The following is a 16,791-nucleotide window of genomic DNA, read 5'->3' on the forward strand; positions in this document are numbered from 1 at the left end:
GAACAGAAAAAAAGGTTCCTATATGAACCTGATAGAAGACAATAGTCAAACACAGTAGAGACAGTAGACAACTTTTTAAGTGGTTTGTACAAAGTAAATTAATGTGAGTGTGTTAATGCTGGCATAAAATGCTAAACACTAGAATATTCTTTTAAGTCCGGGTCAGCTGATTGGTATGTAGCACCCACCCACCCACCCCACTCCTGGTGCTTACAGAATGTCCCGGTGTCAGCAAAGGCAGGTATTATAATGAGGCTCCCTGGTGGTACAGATACTACAGGCTCAGGCTGTGTTTGCCCGCCCCCTCCCCCAGAACACCCTGGCGGCCTTCCCCTGCGGCTCGGACCACACCCCCAGCCCCATGGCTAGCCGCGTGCCTGTGGAGTCAGAGCCGCTGTTCTACAGCGCTTCGGGGCGCCTGACGGCTGTGACCGCCAGCGTCAGGGAGGGGCACACTGTCGCCTTCCTGGGAGATTCCAGGGGCAACCTGCACAAGGTAAGCGGGCCACCCGCTACCTCGGGGGGCTGTCCTTCTCGAAATGCCAAGGTGCCTGCGCCTCGGCTAACAGGAGTGTGTGTGTGTGTGTGTGTGTGTGTGTGTGTGTGTGTGTGTGTTTTTGCATTAAAAAAAAATGAAAATTCCAAAAAGCCATAATTGCCATAAGATTAGTCTGGGTAGAGGTTAAGGTTGTCATAGGTGAGATTAGGCGTTCACCCATAGAAATAATTGCCCCATAATAATATTGATACCTAATCTATGTGTGTGTGTGTGTGTGTGTGAGTATGAGTTTGTTCCTGCTTTTGCTTGGAGTTATACAAGCAGAGTGCTGTCAGACGGGAATTTACTACAGATAGACAGGTGTATACAGCTCCACTCCGCACAGAGGTCCGTCTTGGCTCTGTGCTGTTTCCTGCTCATGCTGAGCCCTAAGGTTCACTCTGTGTATAAGCAGAGACCCTGTTATCCTTCATCCTGACCCTGGCCAAATCACATAAAGAGAATAACAAGAAATATTAAAGAAGACATTGCGTTTGTCTCTGTGTTTAACCAGGTGATGATACCCACCTCTGCCACCTGGCAACATGGTGATTGACTGCAGAATTGCAGTACTTCACAGATGCTGCATAAAGCATATTGGGCACTAGTATTTAACTTGGTTACTACTGAAGTACAGGTCATGCACAAATATAGTCACCACTTGAGATAAAAGATACATCACAATTCATTAATGATGACCCAAATCTGAGATCAGTATTTCACTTGTGCTATTCATGACTTGTTCCTTCAGTAGTTCCTACTGTATTTCACAAAGGTTTACAGAGTTAACAGATATAGTAACAAACAGTAAATGCTTGGGGTAAAACATGCATAACCATTCATTAATGATGAATTAACATGCGGTCAGTATGTAACTAAGAATAATAATACAAAACTTATAGCATAATACTATATTATTTGTGCCCTGTCAAGTAAAGTGTTACCAGTGTGGTTATTTATATTGTTTTAACATTTTTTCATAAAGTGTCCTTATCTAATGGAAGAAGTTTGTTACAGTATATGTCACACTGATCTGATGTGTCATGCAGTTGACATTCTTCTGGCTGAGTCTGAGTTTCTGGCCGGAATTTGACATTTCTTCTCGTTTACTTGTGACTCTGATGCTGAATGTGATCTTCATGGAGCACTCTGGCCTTGACTCTGACGGGGACGTCCCACGACTGCCTCTGGCATGCTGACAGCCTTCTGACGGTTCATATCTGTCTCTCATTCTGCAAAATGCAGAACAAAAATGTTTTTGCTCATGTGGTGTTTAAGGTCTCACAATGTTAATAAGATGAAGAATTTAAATTTATTATGACACATCCCCACTCGAACAAACACGCAGAGACAGCCACGCTCCTCATGTAAGAATTCGTTTTTACAAAAAACTGAACAGCATTCTGGGAAACAGCAGTTACAGTACTTTGGTGTCTGACAAGCAAATGGTTACCAAATAAAATAAAATGTTCCTGAAATAGTTTGCAACATTCACCTTCGACTGTGATAGTCAAGATTATTTTAAAACAAACACACATCTGTCTCTTTCTGTGTGATACAGCTGTTGTTCTGCCCTGTTGCACAGTGGACAAACATAAATATTTGCATATTTGTTCAATTAAACAACACTGATATGGCTCAGGACATTAAAGTAACAAAAGAAAAACACCCGTAATTTATCCAACTCTCTTTGACCTCCAGAGGACTGTGATCAAACACGTTTCCAGCACAGCTGACCAGACAGAGCCCATTAAAAGGGATGATCTCATTACTGACAGCTGCATCCCATATCATACCTAGACACTCTGCAGTGTAATAGGAGGTGTCATGGACACACCCGCCCCCTGTGTATTCCTGCATTAGACTTACTGCTGCCAAGGTTGTATGAGGCAGCACAGAATCCATTATAACACAATCAAAGCAAGTAATCTGAGATCTTAAATGTCTGCGTAACTTTATGATCTAAGTCCTCGTGCAAACTATTCCAAAGTTATAACTACATTATGTTTCATTCAGATGTAACTGAAAACCTCCGGCAAGGCATGAGTCTGAAACTTATAACTAGTTTAGCAGCGCCAGAGTGAGAGTGGATGAACATCTGGTGCTACAATTTGTCATTATGATCCTACATTATTCTGTTTTTTACTTTACATGTTGTGTTACATAGTAGTATAATGTGTAGTTAATGCCTCAAGGTATTTGGCTGCATTTCAGGGGCCACAAAGCTACTTTAACAGGCATCCCCGGCATATTGTACAGTGAGGTGCTGATGCTGAAATGAATCTTTTATGTATGTTTTGTATAAATAATTTGAAAGTTCTTGCCTTCTGAATAGGCAGGGGTCTCGCGTTTGTTTCCAGGTGTTTCTGGGACCTGCTGGTGAGGTAGATAACTACGCCAGCGTCTCTATCCAGCCCAACGCGGCCATCAGCAGCGACCTCCTGCTGGACCAGACTGAAAGTTACCTGTATGTGATGACCAGCACGACGGTGCGTGTGATTGGCCGGCTGTCGGGACGAGGGGCAGCGACGGGGTCCCCCAAAGCACCTGACAAGCATGCTGCCCGTTTCCTCTCGCTCCAGGTGGAGAAGCGAGCCGTGGCGGAGTGCCACGAGAGACCGGACTGCCAGTCGTGCCTGTCCACGCGTGACCCGTACTGTGGCTGGTGTGTGCTGCAGGGCCGGTGAGCTCACAAGACCGGCCCTGCGGGCTTTCCCCCGTATGGGCACCGACACGTCTGTAGTGTCCATGCTTGTTTTCACGGGGCCTTAATGTTAATTACCACATACAGCACACATACATCAAATAATAGCTATTTAACTGCTTTTCGTTTGCTTTTTTAGACCAAGCATCCAAAGTTTGTCATAATTTTCACTTTTTGTCAAGCTTTCTTACTGCTGTTAGTGTGTGATGTCAGCATTATCGGTGCTGCAGATGATGCACTAGATACCTTTTTCAATCCGGTGCCATATTTGATATTTTTTAAGGTCACGGGACGGCCATTTATTTCGTCTGTACCGATGCTGAGGTTTTTCGCACAGGTGACTCACACGTCTGAAGCTGGCGAGCAGGTTTTTGTCCAGCTGTGATGCAGTTACTCTGCTGACCATGAGACCTGAACCCATGGCCTTCTTAATATGGACACAGATCCCAAACCCACTGAGCTGTTTCAGTATAGCTTGGAAGGTTGGGTCTTGGCCCTGGTTGCTAGAGAGCTCGCAATTAACTGACCCCCCCCCGTGTCACCATGCGGCAGGTGCAGCCGGCGCTCGGAGTGCGACCGCGGGCAGCAGCCGGGACAGTGGCTGTGGAGCTTCGAGCGACAGCATCGCTGCCTTGCCGTCCGCACTGTGAATCCAGCCAACGTCAGCCATGGCGAGAGGAGAAACGTAGGCAGGATACAGGGTGAAGGGGTGGGCGGATGTATCTCCTGGCCAGATTTGGATCACATTTCTTCTCGTAGCTCGACAGAGGGGTCCATGGTATCATCCACATGCCAGTCACTCTAATCTGTTCATATCAGTCACTTTTAGCCTTATCTGAATGACCATTTTTTTTGTTTTGTTCACGCAGCTATTTGCATAAACTTGCCTGAGTTCTGGAATGAATGAAAGTGACCTTGGTTATCTAGGTGGAGAAAAGCCCCAGCCGTACTCTGTTTGTTTAAATGGCGCCGATGCCCTCCCCCCAACAGCAGACGAGCTCCTAATCACGTTCTTTTCTCTGCCCTGAATGCAGCGTCTGCCTCTTTTGGCTCTCTCCTTCACCACACAGGTTTTCCTGGACGTGCCGGGGCTCCCCTCCCTCCTGCAGGGGGAGGGCTACTCCTGCTTCTTCCAGGAGCACGAGAGTCATGCCAGCGTCACGGCGAGCGGCGTTACATGTGCCTCCCCTGAGCCCAGCCGAGCGCCGCCCATAGCACCAGGAGAGGGTGAGAGCTGCAGCTGAGAGTTTAGGCCCAGCTCACACTCGAGTTCCGTTTTCATTTGCCGGTGTATTATTTTCGTATGATAATTTTGTTTGTAATAAAGTGAGTACAGATGCTCCTTGGGTCACGACGGTCCGCGTCACGACATTTCGATTTTACGATGGATATGATCATTCAAAAAGTTACATGAGATATTCAGCACTTTATAATAGAATAGGTTTTGTGTTAATGAGGTTGCCCAACTGTGAGCTAATGTATTTTATCGGAATGTAAACCCATCGCAACCTGGGAAGCGTCTGTATACATTTTGGCTTATTTTTAGCCATGGGTGCATCAGGCACACTTTGGCATTTCTGCTCTTTGAATATTAGTTGTCAGTGGTGTTCGGTGTGTGGGGAGCTGTGGGTCCCTCTCCTGCTGAGGCTCTGTGTGTCAGTGGTGTTTGGTGTGTGGGGAGCTGTGGGTCCCTCTCCTGCTGAGGCTCTGTGTGTCAGTGGTGTTCGGTGTGTGGGGAGCTGTGGGTCCCTCTCCTGCTGAGGCTCTGTGTGTCAGTGGTGTTCGGTGTGTGGGGAGCTGTGGGTCCCTCTCCTGCTGAGGCTCTGTGTGTCAGTGGTGTTCGGTGTGTGGGGAGCTGTGGGTCCCTCTCCTGCTGAGGCTCTGTGTGTCAGTGGTGTTCGGTGTGTGGGGAGCTGTGGGTCCCTCTCCTGCTGAGGCTCTGTGTGTCAGTGGTGTTCGGTGTGTGGGGAGCTGTGGGTCCCTCTCCTGCTGAGGCTCTGTGTGTCAGTGGTGTTTGGTGTGTGGGGAGCTGTGGGTCCCTCTCCTGCTGAGGCTCTGTGTGTCAGTGGTGTTCGGTGTGTGGGGAGCTGTGGGTCCCTCTCCTGCTGAGGCTCTGTGTGTCAGTGGCCGTTCCATGTTCCCCCTGTCATCACGTGTGTTTCCTCTGCTTCTTCTGGTTACTTCCCACAGTCCAGAGACATGTGATTTAGTTGAATTGGGATCTGTAAATTGCCCTCTGCAGCAGCACCCTTCTGGGATGCGCTCTGCCTTGTGTCCTGGGTTAAGCTCTGGATCTGTCATGACTCTGCTTTGGATAAACACTTATGGAAAAATGGATGGATTGGATTTAATAAACTTTGTAGACAGTCTGTCCCAAGAACTCACAGTCCAGAAATATTAAGTCTGTTTATCCGCTTCTGCTGCGATAACAGAATCCTGACTCAAACCATCATTTCCTTTGCCTACATGCTTTCCCAGCAGATGCATTTTTTGAAAGCATTATACATCCTTAAGAAAGCAGGTCAGAAAAACTCATGGAGCGATTGGAGGTTAAGGGTCTTGCTAAAGATCCCCATGGTGAAATCACTCAGCCAGCCTTAGGGTTTCAACCAGCAACCTTCCGATCTCGGGCACAGCATCCTCTATGAGCCACACACCACTCCACCAAGAGTATGTGAAGAATCACAGATTCAGAACCTGGTTTACATATCAGGATTATGTAGCAGTTGGGAAAGGAAGTAAACTTTTCTGTGGTTCTGAACTGAAGCTTTGTGCTGTTTGGATTCTATGAGGGATCAGCTTCAGACTGTTGCAGACATTGACCATAAAAAGCCCTCCACTGATATGAAACCTTTGCTCTCAACTCAAGAACTCTCTAATAATTCTGCTGAAGACCATAACTACCCCTCCCCCCACAGACTCGGTCACGGTCACCCTGTCCGTCCGCTTCCTCCTGGTCACTGTCGCCGTTGCGGAGTTCACCTTCTACAGCTGTGCCGCAGTCCAGCAGGTCTCCGGAAGAATGCCGTGAGTTGGGCTTCCTCATATGTTCACGTTTGTCTCTTAAGTGCCTTATTCTCCATATATTCAAGGATATATTCACCAAAATTTCCTAGCTTAACATATTTTTGTGGTTAAAGACCTCAGTTTGTATTTTAGTGAACAGCTGTTGTGTCTGCATATTGTGTGTGTATGTGTGTGTGTGTGCGTGTGTGTGTGTCGGTGGGTGAGTGGGTTATGTATACAGTATATGACACTGTGAGGACCAGATGAGCCTCCAATGTGATAAAAACCTGTTTTTTTATGTTGTGGGGATTTTTTTGGTCCACACAAAGAGAAACTCAATTTTATAAAAGTCTGTGATTTTGTTATGCACATATAAATGAAAGAATAGTCGCCTCAAAGACATGAAAACAACTAGTGTATATGTGTGTGTGTGTGTGTGTGTATAGACACACACCCACGAACACTTGCTTAGTTATCTTATACAGCTGTGAAGTAGACCTGACATACCTGGAGCATATCTCCATCTACATCTCAGCTGAGACTCAGAACGACACCTTCTACTCTCGGCCATTACAGGCCAAGCACCAGGGACCCCAAAAGGAAAATTGGCCCCTTACCCCCTACTGTGGTTCCTAGCTAAGAACTGAGGACAGAAGGCGTAATATTTTTTTCCCCACATTGGCGAGGGGGTGGGAGTATTTTCACATTTTTTTGTGGTACGTAAAGCAGCTGTTTACACCAACATTTCATTAATTCGTGAAACATCTCTGTTGGCCCCCAGGGGGTTGCGGGCCCCCGCTTGAGGACCCCCCAGTATACTCAGTACAGCCTGCCATAATGGTGGGCTGAGCTCCTCTCCCCAGAGCCTGGTTTTTAATTGCATTTGTTGTTTCTACGGGCCTCCCTAAGCCATCCCTGCCAGGCACCGCCTCCCATCAGCCTCCCTGATTGCTGACTCTGTCTCGCTTCCCTGTTGACACTGTAGAGCAGGCAGCTGGGATGCTTTCACTGTGCTGATGGACCTTTGTCACCCAAACCAGGAAGTGGACCAGTGACACATGCAGTACTGTGCAAAAGTCTTAGGCAGTCCAAAGAAATGTTTAAAGCTGTTTATCTGGGTAGCAGGTGTACTTTGGCTTAGATTAAGAGTAACACAATAAAAACTAGTAATAATTTCTTCTGTTTTCTAAAAAGTTACTGATATCTAGTTGGATGGCTAGATGAACACCGCTTCAGTTCCTAAACGACTCCTCAGGGGCACCTCAGCCGTTCCATGATTTTGTTAAATTTTACCAACAGTTCAATTAAATAATATTGGTTTAAAAAGTCAGTGACAGATTGACTAGCTGGATGAGGTGTGCTAGTGGCCAAGTCAAAAAATACATGGCTGCACTGGACGGTCGCTGCATGTACTAGGATGATGTTAGCAGAGCATCTGAAATGGCTAAGCTGACAGACTTTGACAGGCATAATATCATAGTTTTACACCAACACGAGGACAATCTAAACATCATTTTCTTTGCCTGCCTAAGACTTTTGCACAGTACTGTATATCCATTTAGTTTATACAGAGACTGAAAGGTGATGCAAACTGTATAGCAAGTTGTTTTTTTTTTTCAAATTCTCTCTTAATCCTGGATGAAATTCAACTTTGTTGACGTCATTGTTCTGTGAGTATTGGAGAATTATATATATATATTTTTTTTTACCAAAGGCAGTAAACTCACTGGACATGGTCTACTACCACATATACAGTATCTCACAAAAGTGAGTACACCCCTCACATTTTTGTAAATATTTTATTACATCTTTTCAAGGGACAACGCTAAAGATATGAAACTCTGATAGAATGTAAAGTAATCAGTGTACAGCTTGTATAATGGTGTAAAGTTGATGTCCCCTCAAAATAACTCAACACACAGCCATTAATGTCTGAACTGCTGGCAACAAAAGTGAGTACACCCCTAAATGAAAATGCCCAAATTGTGCCCAATTAGCCCTTTTCCCTTCCCGTTGTCATGTCACTCGTTAGTGTTACAAGGTCTCAGGTGTCCTTGGGGAGCAGGTGTGTTAAATTTGGTGTTATCGCTCTCACACTCTCATACTGGTCACTAGACGTTTAACATGGCACCTCATGGCAAAGAATTCTCTGAGGATCTGAAAGAAAGACTTATTGCTCTACACAAAGATGGCCCAGGCTATAAGAAGATTGCTAACACCCTGAAACTTAGCTGCAACACGGTGGCTAAGACCATACAGCGGTTTAAAAGGACAGGTTCCACTCAGAACAGGCCCCGCCATGGTAGACCAAAGAAGTTGAGTGCACGTGCTCAGCGTCATGTCCAGAGGTTGGCTTTTGAAAATAGACGTGTGAGTGCTGCCAGCATTGCTGCAGAGGTTGAAGGGATGGGGAGCCAGCCTGTCAGTGCTCAAACCATACGCCGCACACTGCATCAAATTGGTCTGCATGGCTGTCGTCCCAGAAGAAAGCCTCTTCTAAAGATGGTGCACAAGAAAGCCCGCAAACAGTTTGCTGAAGACAAGCAGACTAAGGACATGGAATACTGGAACCACATCCTGTGGTCTGATGAGACCAAGATAAACTTATTTGGTTCAGATGTTGTCAAGCGTGTGTGGCGGCGACCAGGTGAGGAGTACAAAGACAGATGCGTCTTGCCTACAGTCAAGCATGGTGGTGGGAGTGTCATGGTTTGGGGCTGCATAAGTGCTGCCGGCACTGGGGAACTACAGTTCATTGAGGGAACCATGAATGCCAACATGTACTGTGCCATACTGAAGAAGAGCATGATCCCCTGCCTTCGGAAACTGGGCCATAGAGCAGTATTCCAACATGATAATGACCCCAAACACACTTCCAAGACAACCACTGCCTTGCTGAAGAAACTGAGGGAAAAGGTGCTGGACTGGCCAAGCATGTCTCCAGACCTAAACCCTATTGAGCATCTGTGGGGCATCCTCAAACGGAAGGTGGAGAAGCGCAAGGTGTCTAACATCCACTAGCTTCGTGACGTGATCAGGGAGGAGTGGAAGAGGATTCCCGTGGCAACCTGTGAAGCTCTAGTGAACCCATCATACCTTCATGCCCAAGAGAGTTAAGGCAGTGCTGGAAAATAATGGTGGCCACACAAAATAATGACACTGGGCACAATTCGGGCATTTCCATTTAGGGGTGTACTCACTTTTGTTGCCAGCAGTTCAGACATTAATGGCTGTGTGTTGAGTTATTTTGAGGGGACATCAACTTTACACCATTATACAAGCTGTACACTGATTACTTTACATTCTATCAGAATTTCATATCTTTAGCGTTGTCCCTTGAAAAGATATAATAAAATATTTACAAAAATGTGAGGGGTGTACTCACTTTTGTGAGATACTGTACGTGAATACTAACATTCAGCAAAGTGTGAATCACATAGCGTCGCTGCAGTGCCCCGGTTTTTATGTCACCTTTCAGGTTTCACACATATCCCAGATTAGTTCTGTTTAATCTTTCACGTGATGCATTGCTGTTGTGCTTTGCTATTGAATGACTTGTATCATAAGAATATAGTATTGTCTTTTAATAGAAGTTTGTTATAATATTTATAGATGCAAAACATTCAAAAGCCTCTCTAAGCATTTTCTTATACATTCATAAATTTCAACCTGTTTTTTCATTGATAATGCAGCAGTTGTCAGACAGTCTGTAGTGTCAACGCCCACGATAAGATGTAGGTTTAGTTTTTAGTCAATAATAATAAGTTAGAAAGTAAACATTATATAAAATCTCACTATAAAATGTTATTTTAAAATCATAGTAGAGTTTCAGTTTCTATATTTTATCAGTTTTATCTATATCAGGCAGCAGTGCTTTCTGTGGGAGGAAAGACTCGACCGCATACATATGTACTGCCCCTTTGGACCTTAAGCTTAAGTAATTTATGTCTCCTAATGTCTTCCATCCATATTCCTTTATGTTTTTGGCCCTTGAATGGAAGTTCACGTGTGTTTTGTTTGATAAAGAACACTAAAGCTCACTACAAAATCCACTGCAAAGTCTCTGACCTCTGCCATTGTTGTTGGTTTATCTGCACAACCGAAGTACGCATTATTATCTACATCCGGCTGAAAGAAGGCATTAGCGTGAAGAAAGTCTGTCGTGGGTGTTTGCATGTGTCTGTTGGTCCTCTGAGGTTTGACTGCCCCCCCCCCATTCCTTTGCAGATGCCGTGGCTGTGTAAGCAGCCACTGGGGATGCCATTGGTGTGTTCACCAGCACCGGTGCACCCACAAGCCCGCCTGTGAGCACGGTGCCATCATTTATAACAAGCAGGTATGTCTGCTACTAGCAGTTACGGGGTACGCTAAAAATGCCAAATTTTAGGCATGTACAGGTCCTGCTTGGTAAGTAGATGCGCAGTGTGATTTAAATGGTTGATGTCCAGCCTGTTCTCTTGGTTAAAGCCGTGTCCATATCTACTAACTGGCCTAGCAGCACAACACCGCACACGTGTCCATAGGACATTGGGGCACATGTGCATCATGTCTGTCCCTGAATGTCTGTGGGGTCCTGGTGTCCCCAGGTGTCCTGTGCTGTAGTGGTCTGCATTTTCATGTGTGCGTCTGTGTTTTTCTGATGTTCATTGTTTGCTTTTTGTTTTTACTTTCTGCCCGTTTCCCTCTTCTCCTCCTCATTTGGTCCCTCCTTCTTTCATTCTAATGCTACCAGTTCAAACTTCCCACCCCGGCTGCTCCTACAGCAGCAGCCTTTACCAGCTTTACTCCCCTTGTGCCCTCTACTGCCCCCACGCCATCCCCCACCAGCCCTGCCTCTGTGGCTACCACTGCTGCAGTCCCCCAGGAAGAGAAGCCTGCAGACCCCACCTCGCCCACGGTGGTTGACTCCAGCACACAGGCTGCCATGCTGCCCCCCACACAGCCTCCCAGCATACCCCCCCTCTCTACTATGCTGATCCAAGCTGCCACCACTGCCAACACCCAGCTTACGGAAGTTGTGACGAGCCCCCATGTGATGCGGGAGATAGCGGGCACGGAGAATCCTGCTGCCGTGGAAGAGTGGGACAGAGGGGAGATGGAGCTTCTGCCCTCCCCTGGAGAAGATGCTTTGACCACGGAAGAGCTGGCAGCCATGAGCCTCACAGAGGAGTTTGTGAGCAGTTCAGCCACGCCTCACCCCGGTAGCACGCCCAAGCCCTCCCTGGACAGTGTCAACCCGACACCCAACAATCTCACCGCGACCCCCAGCTCGGCCCCACGGGACGTCACAAGGGGCGACAGCGAGGAGGCGGCGGCAGATGCCGAGGGTGACATGGTCACGTTCTCGGCCACCATGCTCTCGGGGGACGGGGATGGAGACCACCCCGCCCCTGTCTATTCGCACCTGCTGGACTCCCAATACGAAGCGGACTATGATATGCTGGTGAGTGTGAAGCTGAGCGGCCAGGATGGGCCAGCCAGCGGCCGCTTCTCAGACAGGTCACTGTGTGACCCTCTCTGCCTCAGAGCCCTCTCCCACCGTCCTCCGGTAGCTGCTAGCTCTGTGTGTGTGTGTGTGTGTGTGTGTGTCTGTGTGTCTGTGTGTGTCTGTGTCTCTGTCTGTGTGTCTGCGCGCCCATCATTAAAGTGTGCTGGCTTCCGCTGTCAACTCACATCTTTGCTGCTTTTAATATGAGCTACAAAAACGTGATTTTAAACCCCATCTTGACCTAAATTGGCTTGTACGTGTTGTAAGAATCCTTTCTGCTAGAGCCCCTGCAAGAAGTGAATGATGTTGCTGGGCTGGGGTGAGTGATGTAATGAGAACCTGTGTTGCTAATGCAGGGCGATGAGGGGCCCTTGGAAAGCGTGGGCCCTTTGTTCTGCCCCTGCGTGGAGTCAGTCCTGGGCTCAGCCCTTGTCCCAGTCGGTGTGGAGAGGAAGATCACCCTGGTGGGCCGTAACCTGCAACTTTTTCAGGTACCCTTGGTGTCTCCAATTCCAGACAGGGGGGCAGTGTCTTCGTGTTGTGTTTATGTTCTGCCAAGTTAATGACTTATTTAATATCAGTTTAATTTACAGTATTTTTATGATAAACTAACAGTAAATATATTGATGACTGGTAATTTTTGACCATATTTACATGGATTAGTCTTGTGCTGTTGGACCCCCTCTGTGGTTGAGTTTCCTGTTTCAGTCTCGGTCTGGTTCTGCAGGATGAGGAGTACGAATGCACTGTCATGGTTGAGGGTGGAGTGGTGCTTGTCGACGCTTTTGTAGAAAACGATGAGCTGGACGCCTCCATCTTCTACATCACCTGCCAGCTGCATCAGGTTGGACTTCAATTACAATTTTTAAACTGAAGTTCATTCTTATTTTTATTGAATAGACGCTCCCTGGGTTACAATGGTCCGTGTTACGATATTTTGACTTTACAATGGGTACATGTTTTTCACTTTCAGTACATTATTCAATAAATTGCATGATACATTCAGCACTTTATTATAACATAGGCTTAGTGTTAACAATTTTGCCCAACTGTAGTAAGTGTTCTAAGCATGTTTATGGTAGCTAGGCTAGGCTATTACGTTTGTTAGGTTAGGGCTACTGTATTAACACGCATTTTTGCCTTAAAATATTTTAGCCTTATGATTTTTCGCTGCCTCCTGCCCATAGCTTCCGGGATAGGCCATTTTCCAAATCGCTTATCCTTACTGGGTCGCGGGGGGTCCGGAGCCTATCCCGGAAGCAATGGGCATGAGGCAGGGAACAACCCAGGATGGGGGGCCAGCCCATCGCAGGGCACATTCACACACCATTCACACACACATGCACTCCTGTGGGCAATTTAGTAACTCCAATTAGCTTCAGAATGTTTTTGGACTATTGGGGGAAACCGGAGTACCCAGAGGAAACCCCACTACAACATGGGGAGAACATGCAAACTCCACACACATGTGACCCAGACGGAGACTTGAACCTGGGTCCCAGAGGTATGAGGCGACAGTGCTAACCACTGCACCACCATGCCGCCCCGAGCATCTGTACTCCAAATTATAATTCTATATTATAAAGGCATGATTATATACAAGGCAGTATTAACAATTAATATTCATCTATAAAAACAGTTTTTTTTGTCACAATTTATGTGGATATTAACATGACCGCCATTGGTATTAGTGCTGCTGGGGTCCATCGCCATTATTGTCATTTTGTTCTTCATGCTAACAGTGAATCGGACTGTTAGTGTTACAGTTCCAGCCCTCTGAGGTTCTTCTTGATGGTGTTGTAATGCTTGTGCTTGGCACTGGATTTTGATTGGCTGCCGGTTTCCGGGCTGTAGTACTCATACTCCGGCCTGCTGGAGCAGTATGACGCCGCGGTGTCTGTGAGGAGGAGGAACGGCTTTCCCCTGGACAGCTTTCCGGAGCAGCACGGTGAGGACAACGTGTGGCCGCGCTCGCGACGCACGCCAACCACTGAGCTTTGTGGGCTGGGCACATATGGCTGCAGTGTCTCCGCTTAACAGTTTTAATCGCCGGCCGTTCTCCTTCATCCTCATTGCAGTGACCCTCTACAACTGCTCGGTGGGGCGCTCGGACTGCAGCCGGTGCCACACGGCCGAGCAGGGCCATGGCTGCGTGTGGTGTGGCGGTACTCGGTCCCGCTGCGTCCACAGGGACTCCTGCACGGACGAGGTGGCAGCCACCTGCCCCGCGCCTCTTATCCACTTTGTGAGTAGCCACTGCTGCCTGGACTCCGCCGAGGGCCCAGTCGACCTTTTCTGTCAACGTCCACAGTCAAACGAAAAATGCAGGGTTATGGCGAAAGCGGGAGAGTGTGCAGCTACAACTCTGTCTCTCTTTTTAGGTTGAGCCATCAACAGGCCCACTGGAGGGAGGTACTGCCGTAACCATCTTTGGGTCCAACCTGGGACAGAAAGCCGAGGATATCCAGCATTCCGTCATGGTGGCTGGCCTCCCCTGTGCTGTCGACCTCAGCCGATACGAGGTCTCATCCAGGTGAGCTGGCCTGCTTTCACGTGGAGGAATTCGGCGGGGAGAGCATGGCGTAGAGACCATTTTCAAATTTGGCTCTGTCCTCCTGCAGAATCGTGTGCGTGACCTCGGCCAGTGTGGAGGAGAGATCTGGCCTGGTGTCAGTGGAAGTCAGTGGCGGGGGCTACGGCCTCTCCAGTCAAAGGTTCAGCTACCAGGTGATGAAATGAGGATACACGTGCTTGGATGAAAGGATTACAAAAAATCTCATCGAATGTGTGCGATCTGGATATATTTAACTGTATTAGCAGTCCTCAGGTTAAGAACGTCCAACTTAAGGACAACTTGTAATTATGAATGGACTGCCATAAAGCCGATTATATAAAAAATTTGGATTGAATAGATTGTTTCGTAGTAACAAATGCACAGCTTTGCGTGACTTCATTGGACCTTTGGCTTGGGGTACAGTACAGTACCATATGTAGTTAGATCTACTTTTTATTCTGTTTAAATATTATTATGTACAGCATTATTATTTTTCCGACTTACCTATAAATTTGACTTAAAAACTTAAGGAACAAATCTCGTTCATAACCTGGGACTGCCTGCAATGAGCTAAATAAAGTTAATGCATTCATTATTGTGGTTGTGCCATCATCATGTGCCGTTTCCAGAACCCTGAAGTGACACAGGTGTACCCTCAGCGAGGACCGAGGGCTGGTGGCACCCTCGTGACCATCACTGGAAGGAGTCTGCTGACAGGGCATCCCAGTGAGATCAGCGTGATCATTGGGGACTTCCCATGTGTCATGTGAGCCTGATTAAACAAGACATTTTTTTTTTATTATTTAAATAAGAAAAAAAACGGCTCCTACTGTAAACCCCAATGTTCTTACAATGCAGCTCTTCGAAGATCCAAGAGAATAAAATCGAGTGCCATACTGGTGCCAGCAATAAGACAGGGGAACATGGCGTTACGGTGCGATATGGCAGTGTTGAGCGCCATCTGCAGGGAAGTGCATTCCACTACACCTTTGATCCCAACATCACACAGGCTGCACCTTCCAAAAGCTTCCTCAGGTGAGATGGTTACTGTAGCAGGACCCCCTACATTATCTCATTCCTCCTCTTATTATTATTCTTTTATCATGTTTTTCAATGGAGTTTTTCTACGGAGCCCCGGAAGGGACATGGAGGGAAAAAATTGGTGGCTGAAAAAAAACCATGTGATTCTCGTGTGATGTCATCAAGTTGGGATTTACCAATAACAACGGTATTATGTCTATTTGAAGTACAAAAGATAGAATCAATGGACAAATAGTATAAACCTAAACCATACAGACATGTCCAGTTAAACATGCTTTTAGCATTAAACTATGGGGGACAATGCATGCCGTGTAACTTTTACATGGTAACGGATTATGTGTTTTTATACGTATTTAATAATAATTGCAATGTCCAGTCACTAGTAGTAACTATAAGAAACACAGGTAGATGACTGAATGTGAAGTGAACACACAAGCACTGAAATATTAATTAAAATTCACCAGCAAAGAAATCTGGAAATGCAAGGGGTGTTGCTTGCTTTTGAATATAAGACTGAATATAAAGCAAACTTTAAAAGATTTTGCGAGATCTCTCAAAAGTACTTCCCAGCCTTCTCAGAACTCACAAAAGTCCATCTGAACTTTTCAAGATCTCGCCAAGGTTTTTCTTTTTCCAACCATTGATTTTTTTCCCTCAGTGTTCCTTCTGGGGCTCCATATTTTGCCACTGAAGTACTTTGTCAATTATAATTAATTATAATTATTTTTTTCTGTGCTCAGCGGAGGGAGAGTAATCCATGTGGTCGGGCACAACCTGGATGTGGTGCAGGAGCCACGCATTCGGGTGACTGTTTCTCCAAAGGAGCAGCTCCATAGTAGGAGAAGGAGGAGTAGGGGGACCAAGACAAGGAGGGAGCAAGAGCCACTGACCACAAACATGGTTCCCCAGAGACATCGGCGGATTGTTCCAGAGACCAGCTCCCACACGGATACCATCCCAGACAAACAGCCAGTAAGTCCACTTTTCCTAGACTGCAGCACTTCACCGGTCTTTGATATTTAAATTAATTTAAGAAATATTTTTGCTAAGTTTTAAATAAGACCTTTCTATACCTCAAGGTCAGCATCAACTGTTGAGTAAAAATTAAAAATAAGTCCTGCCATCTCACTGTGCACTGCTGTGTCCTAGTACACAGAGCGCTGCCAGGTGGTCACAGCCTCGCTGATCCTGTGCAGAACACCAGCCGTGAAGCCCAATGCCCATGGCTCCCACATCCAGGTGGACTTTCTCCTGGATAACCTGCACGTCAACTTCGACACTGTCAGTCCAAGTGCCTTCAGCTATGAACTGGACCCTGTCCTCCACCCGCTAAGCCGCTATGACCCTAGCAAGCCCTACCGCTACAAACCTGGCAGCGTCATCTCTGTGGAGGTCTGACTTTTTTCCAAGGTTTTGGCTTCTTCTGGTTCAGATATTGTTTGTAAAGATGACTTAATATA

General features: G+C 46.6%; 1 protein-coding gene across 9 annotated transcripts in view; it reads left to right on the top strand.

Moving 5' to 3' along the window:
- Positions 1-16,791, top strand: part of plxnb1a (plexin b1a) — a 70,480-nt gene that overhangs the window by 40,790 nt on the left and 12,899 nt on the right. For 8 of the 9 annotated variants that reach the window (XM_049016879.1, XM_049016885.1, XM_049016886.1 and 5 more), the window contains 18 exons: positions 314-496; positions 2,899-3,027; positions 3,121-3,221; positions 3,795-3,927; positions 4,313-4,469; positions 6,161-6,269; positions 10,476-10,584; positions 10,981-11,691; positions 12,093-12,227; positions 12,464-12,580; positions 13,591-13,684; positions 13,815-13,981; positions 14,118-14,269; positions 14,358-14,463; positions 14,920-15,056; positions 15,149-15,325; positions 16,072-16,303; positions 16,481-16,723. In XM_049016879.1, the coding sequence (XP_048872836.1) occupies positions 314-496; positions 2,899-3,027; positions 3,121-3,221; positions 3,795-3,927; positions 4,313-4,469; positions 6,161-6,269; positions 10,476-10,584; positions 10,981-11,691; positions 12,093-12,227; positions 12,464-12,580; positions 13,591-13,684; positions 13,815-13,981; positions 14,118-14,269; positions 14,358-14,463; positions 14,920-15,056; positions 15,149-15,325; positions 16,072-16,303; positions 16,481-16,723 (3,192 nt within the window). The remainder of the gene's footprint in view (positions 1-313; positions 497-2,898; positions 3,028-3,120; positions 3,222-3,794; positions 3,928-4,312; positions 4,470-6,160; positions 6,270-10,475; positions 10,585-10,980; positions 11,692-12,092; positions 12,228-12,463; positions 12,581-13,590; positions 13,685-13,814; positions 13,982-14,117; positions 14,270-14,357; positions 14,464-14,919; positions 15,057-15,148; positions 15,326-16,071; positions 16,304-16,480; positions 16,724-16,791) is intronic. The other variant, XM_049016888.1, reaches the window with a different exon arrangement.

Source organism: Brienomyrus brachyistius, chromosome 6 (assembly GCF_023856365.1).
Source record: "Brienomyrus brachyistius isolate T26 chromosome 6, BBRACH_0.4, whole genome shotgun sequence".
NCBI lineage: Eukaryota > Metazoa > Chordata > Actinopteri > Osteoglossiformes > Mormyridae > Brienomyrus > Brienomyrus brachyistius.